The sequence below is a fragment of the Diaphorina citri genome, unplaced genomic scaffold (assembly GCF_000475195.1).
Source record: "Diaphorina citri unplaced genomic scaffold, Diaci psyllid genome assembly version 1.1 scaffold2318, whole genome shotgun sequence".
Classification (NCBI taxonomy): domain Eukaryota; kingdom Metazoa; phylum Arthropoda; class Insecta; order Hemiptera; family Psyllidae; genus Diaphorina; species Diaphorina citri.
The window spans coordinates 34691-40771 of NW_007379742.1; the positions used below are offsets into that span (position 1 = coordinate 34691).

The following is a 6081-nucleotide window of genomic DNA, read 5'->3' on the forward strand; positions in this document are numbered from 1 at the left end:
AGTAATGATTTCGAAAATTGGATACTGATGGGGACAAAGCGACAAAGACCTCCAGGAGAAGAAGGATAATGGAGGAGTTGCAAATGGGTAAAAATTATAAATAAATGGTCGATTCCTATGTAAAAAGTTGGGAAAAATCCAAATCTGAGGTATCAGGTGTACCTGTCAGGTGTACCTGATAGTGAGTAGCTGGACTAACCTTTGCAGGCTCGGAACTTTTCGTGCTCGATCCTTGGGGAGCGAGTTTCTTCCTCTTCTTTTTGAGAACTGAAAAAAAAGGGGGAAAGGAATAGTATTAAATCAATAAACTCTTCAGTGAAGGATAAAATTGAGAATCGAACCCGCGACCTAGGACATAAAAGGCAGACGCACTACGAACCAAGCTAACTAGGCTGGCTCGACCTATTAAAAGAAGTAGGTAGTAATGATTTCGAAAATTGGATACTGATGGGGACAAAGACCTCCAGGAGAAGAAAGATAATTATTTTAAATTTTATCCTTTTAAGGAGCAAGATATTTTTCACGTCTCACCTTTAGGGGGTGCGGGATCTCTGGACACATGTTCAATAACCCGAGCCGTCCGCTCTACCAGGTACTCCATTTCATCATTCAGACGTCTCATCAGTTTGGTGCGGCGCTTGTCCTGAGTGCTGCGGTCACCGAGTGCCAGAGATATGTATGCTCCACGCACCTGAGAAACTTTGAAACACATCTTATGGACTGTTCCCTGTGAAATCTCATCTGTGTTATTTTGCCTCAAAGCTGTGTCCACGCATAGTCCATCGACGAGGTGATGTTGTCGAGGCAGTGTGGACGGTGTCAGTCGGCCGTCGACTATGTGTGAACACAGCTTGTTTGGTGGATTAAAATCAAATCAAAAAACAGAATTCATGTTTAATACAACGAGAGCCCATTTCAGACTACAAGGCTGAAGTTGCATGTTTCTTTAATAAGTGTTGCCGAGCAACTCGAACAATAGTCGGGAAACAAGCTCATTTTCCCCTTCCATCGTTTGCTTCTTAATAAATAACTAATAAGCTAAAAACACATTTGGAAATGTGGCGAGTGCAATGTCCCCTTGACAGTAGAGCATATTGTCCTGTCCTGCCGAAAGATGCGTTTCCGCCCCAACTTCTTCCTGAATCCTGTCCTCTCTGATGTCCTCAAAGATGACTTGACGAAATAGACCGGAAATACACGACTCCCAAATACCCGCAACCCGAATACTTGGACGGAGATTCATGTCTGCATTCCAACCGCGCCGAATCCATGTAAGTTGGACTTTGCAAGTAAATCGTGTTTGCAAAGTCGAACTTGGGTCAGCCACTCACTATCAGACAGACCTGACAGGTACACAAGATAGTGTGTGTGCTCATCTGGTATCAGATAGACCTGACAGGTACACAAGATAGTGTGTGTGCTCATCTGGTATCAGATAGACCTGACAGGTACACAAGATAGTGTGTGTGCTCACCTGTTCACCTGGTATCAGATAGACCTGACAGGAGGACCTTTTCAGCCATACCTCTCAGGTCTACCTGATAGTGTGTGTGCTCATCAGATATCAGATAGACCTGACAGGAGGACCTTTTCAGCCATACCTCTCAGGTCTACCTGATAGTGTGTGTGCTCATCAGATATCAGATAGATCTAACAGGAGGACCTTTTCAGCCGTGCCTCTCAGGTCTACCTGATAGTGTGTGTGCTCATCAGATATCAGATAGACCTGACAGGAGGACCTTTTCAGCCGTACCTCTCAGGTCTACCTGATAGTGTGTGTGCTCATCAGATATCAGGTAGACTTTCTCACCTGGTATCAGATAGACCTGACAGGAGGACCTTTTCAGCCGTACCTCTCAGGTCTACCTGATAGTGTGTGTGCTCATCAGATATCAGTTAGACCTGACAGGTAGACCTATTCAGCAGTTCTCGTACCTGTCAGGTCTACGTGAGAGTGAGTGTGTCTGACCTTACATCCTTACAAGTGAATTGTGTTTTGGATTCAGCAGTTCTCGTACCTGTCAGGTCTACGTGAGAGTGAGTGTGTCTGACCTTACATCCTTACAAGTGAATTGTGTTTTGGAATTTGGAAGATTTACCGATATTTTTTTAAATTGATTTATCTCCGGATCTATGTAGAAGTCGTAGAAGAAAAAGAAAATTTTCCGAACCTAAGCCAGCGCTACTGTTCTATTGAGGCACGGCTAACCCACTTGTGATTTATATTAGTCGACTGAATTTTGCTGACTTCTCATTATAGGTCTACAGAGAACAAGGTACCGTTCACCGAGGAGCTGATGGACATGGACCCTGACACCAGCAAATACTTCATGGCCAAACTGAGGAAGCCGCCCAAGTTCTGCAAAACCTGCCATTTCAGTAAGTAAATAGCTACATCCAATGATTCACGCGTAATATCGACCTGGTTAGTCAGAACAGAAGACTTTCTTAACGCCCCAATCCACTGGACTCCATACATATATCTTTTTAAACAAATATACCTTTTTTGCAAGGGGTTGGAAGGTGTGTCGAAACATAATCGCCGGCCGATCGTCGTCGACTGAACCGTCCACATTGCCTCGGTAACATGGATTCACCTCGTCGATCGACGGCCGTCGACTGTGTGTGTTTAACTGTGTTAAGCATCTTTAAATGCTTGTCACAAATGTCGTTCCCTGATCATTACACCTACATAAATTTTACGACTTGACTTGGACTCGAACCACCAACCTCCAGATCCAAAGTTCACAACTGCACCACTGAGGTTGGTCCGAAGGTAAATTATTGTTCACAAATGTCTGGAATTTTGACCATTAGGTAGGCCATTTTTCTTGAAATTCAACATTGGAATCCATGATATCATACTAGTTGCTCATTTGGCACCACCCAGGGGGCACTGAAGGCTTAAGTAATGCCTAGGAAGAGAGCAAAACTACCCCCAGAAGGTAAATTGTAATATATTTTGCTGAGATAATGCTGCGATCACGTTGCTGCAACGTTCGCCAGGATCCGAGAGGTTAATGCCTAGGAAGAGAGCAAAACTACCCCCAGAAGGTAAATTAAGGAGCGCGGTAGCGCTCCGCCCCGCCAAGTCAAGAAAGTTTGACCGCGCTACTAGAGATATTGTAATATATTTTGCTGAGATAATGCTGCGATCACGTTGCTGCAACGTTCGCCAGGATCCGAGAGGTTTTTATTATTTTTTTTGCAAATCTGGATTTTACTGCCAGAATATTCGTCGGTGTCTGGGGAGGGTCCGTTTTCCATCTATTTCCCCCGTGTGTTGAACGTCCCTCTCCCGATCGTCCACAGGTGAAAATCCCGAAGGACCGCATCAAGGCGGCCCTCCAGGCAGTCTGTGTAGCGAGTAGTCACAGAATTACCAGTGTAGTAGCGAGTAGTCACAGAGTAGTCACAGAATTACCAGTGTAAAAAGATTATTGAAATATGGAAATTGATTGCAAAGGAGGCACTTAGTATTATATTATATTTTCGTGTCCAGGCCGAGGCACTTAGTAATGTTGTGATATCCACAGAAGTTGTGGAAACGCTCTGCTTTAATAATTTTTTGCAAATCTGGATTTTACTGCCAGATTATTCGTCGGTGTCTGGGGAGGGTCCGTTTTCCATCTATTTCCCCCGTGTGTTGAAAGTCCCTCTCCCGATCGTCCACAGGTGAAAATCCCGAAGGACCGCATCAAGGCGGCCCTCCAGGCAGAAATGAAACAGAAGGAGAAGCTGGCCAAGAAGCGGGGAGAGACCACCACCGTCAATCCATTTTTCCAGCCCGATAACAAAGGCCCGAACCGACACCGTCGCCAGCTGCCTGAATACATAGCGAAGGACTTCCAGAAGATTCAGAACGGCACGTACTTCGACCAAGTCAAAGGAGAGTATCCGGTATATGAGACGGAGAAGAAGAAGCCTAAGACCACTGTGACAACGCAGACACCTTTTCCAAGTGAGTAGAAGCGTACATCCCCCTTTTAGTACCCAAGCTGCTGTACGTGGTATCTCGGTGCTTCTCAAAGTTGTTGCACCCGCGACACACTTTTCAAGACTTCAATCCCCGAAATTCGGCGGCATCTTGGAAATTCGACAATTGAGCAACTAAATAACTGAGTCTGCAGACTGGCTTTATGGAAACGCTCTATCGCCGAAATCAGATAGTGTGAATCAGGCTTTCAATTGACCTGAGATTGACTTTTTTTCGACTTTTCCTTCTTCGCCCTCTGACACCCTTGTTGGTCTGGTTGGTCATAAGAGGGCACCTCCTGCTGCCTCAAATCCCCCCCCAAGCTGCTGTACGTGGTATCTCAGTGCTTCTCAAAGTTGTTGCACCCGTGACACACTTTTCAAGACTTCAATCCCCGAAATTCGGCGGCATCTTGGAAATTCGACAATTGAGCAACTAAATAACTGAGTCTGCAGGCTGGCTTTATGAAAACGCTCTATCGCCGAAATCAGATAGTGTGAATCAGGCTTTCAATTGACCTGAGATTGACTTTTTTTTCGACTTTTCCTTCTTCGCCCTCTGACACCCTTGTTGGTCTGGTTGGTCATAAGAGGGCACCTCCTGCTGCCTCAAATCCCCCCTCTACATTTTGAGGAATTCTTGTTCTGCAATCTCTTTAAGGAGTATCCAAACATAGTCAACCCGCCGTAGATCGATGGCCGCTTGACTATGTGTGGACACAACTTTAGATTAAACTGTCATCTTGTCCTCTCTATCCCTAGCGATGTTTGCGTTCGCCAACGGCACCACCGTGTCGCTCCTGGATGCTCTCATCCTCATGAAGTCGAAAATCGGGAGCGTCCTCGACCGCTACAAGACGCTCCACAACCTGGAAGGTGTCCGCTGGAACACCGAGATGCTACGCAAGTGGAACATGACGGATAAATTGAAACAGCAAGATGAAATCATGGACAAAATGAATCATTCGCAGCTCTTGGAGCTGGTCGCTCAGCATCAGTACTTCGACCAGTGGGATGAATCAGATAATATTTCCAGTAAGTTTAGAGTGTTTAAGGTCGTTGTATTAGGCCTCCCACTCACTATCAGGTAGATAGGTACACCTGATGAGGTATACCTGACGTCTGACGAGCACACACGGAAGTAAGTAGTGGTTGGCCTTAACACTTAACAGCTTTACACTGCAACTCAACAGTCTCAACATAGTACTTAAAAAAAAGAACTATAACTGTTAAGGTCTTATCGTCATGAAATCGAAGCGAGAAGGAAGACAGGATAGGAGTTTTTTTAAAGAAATTTGATAGAGGGAACTGTAACTCCAAGGTCTTATCGTCATGAAATCGAAGCGAGAAGGAAGACAGGATAGGAGTTTTTTTAAAGAAATTTGATAGAGGGAACTGTAACTGCTAAGGTCTTATGGTCCCGAATTCAAAGTGAGAAGGAAGACGGGATAGGAGAAAGCCGTTTCGAGAACGAACCTTATCCGCTCAGGATAAAATGCGCCCCGGGTGGAAATCGATCCCGCGACCAAGAGCTTAGTAGGCAGGAGCGCTACGTTCCAAGCTAACTATGCTGCCAATTTGGGACTTTGTTTCTTTAGGAAATAAAAAGACTTTTTTTATGAATTATAATATTTATAAATTCATGGTGCAACTCTTCTTTTTCCTTTTCTTCGCCTTTTCCTCTGTACAGACGGGGTAGGCGTTTTTCGTCAGCCTCTCAATCTACCTAACAAATCAACTAGAACCAGAGGTCAAAAAAGCTATTTAATGAAAGAGCTAAACAAGAAATCAGGAAATCTTTCTTCAATAACCGTGTATTTGACAATTGGAACTCGCTTACTAACGACATAGTTACAGCCCCTACAACAAACTCTTTTATTATTATTATTATTATTATTTCCACCATTCTTCTTTTACCGCACCGTTTCCCAATTTTATTTGGATTCGGCGTACTCTCCTTTATTCTACTCCGCTACACCCTCCTGTCTAATACCTCTCTTCCCCATTCCTTCTCTCTAATCTTCCTCAACCCTATCTCTCCAACTCAGTTTCGGTCTCCACCTGTATAACTAGTTTCTGTACTTTTTACCTATGTAACTCTACCCA

The 6081-nt window shown here is 44.5% G+C and overlaps 1 protein-coding gene across 1 annotated transcript; it reads left to right on the plus strand.

Annotated features, from left to right (window-relative positions):
- Positions 1 to 2911: 2911 nt before the first annotated feature.
- Positions 2912 to 5010, plus strand: LOC103518705 (the record flags this gene model as incomplete). The annotated part of the gene is made up of 3 exons (XM_008483785.1): positions 2912 to 2945; positions 3617 to 3961; positions 4738 to 5010. Coding segments are annotated over exons 1-3 (652 nt in total), but the record flags the coding sequence as incomplete, so codon positions are not given.
- Positions 5011 to 6081: the final 1071 nt, after the last annotated feature.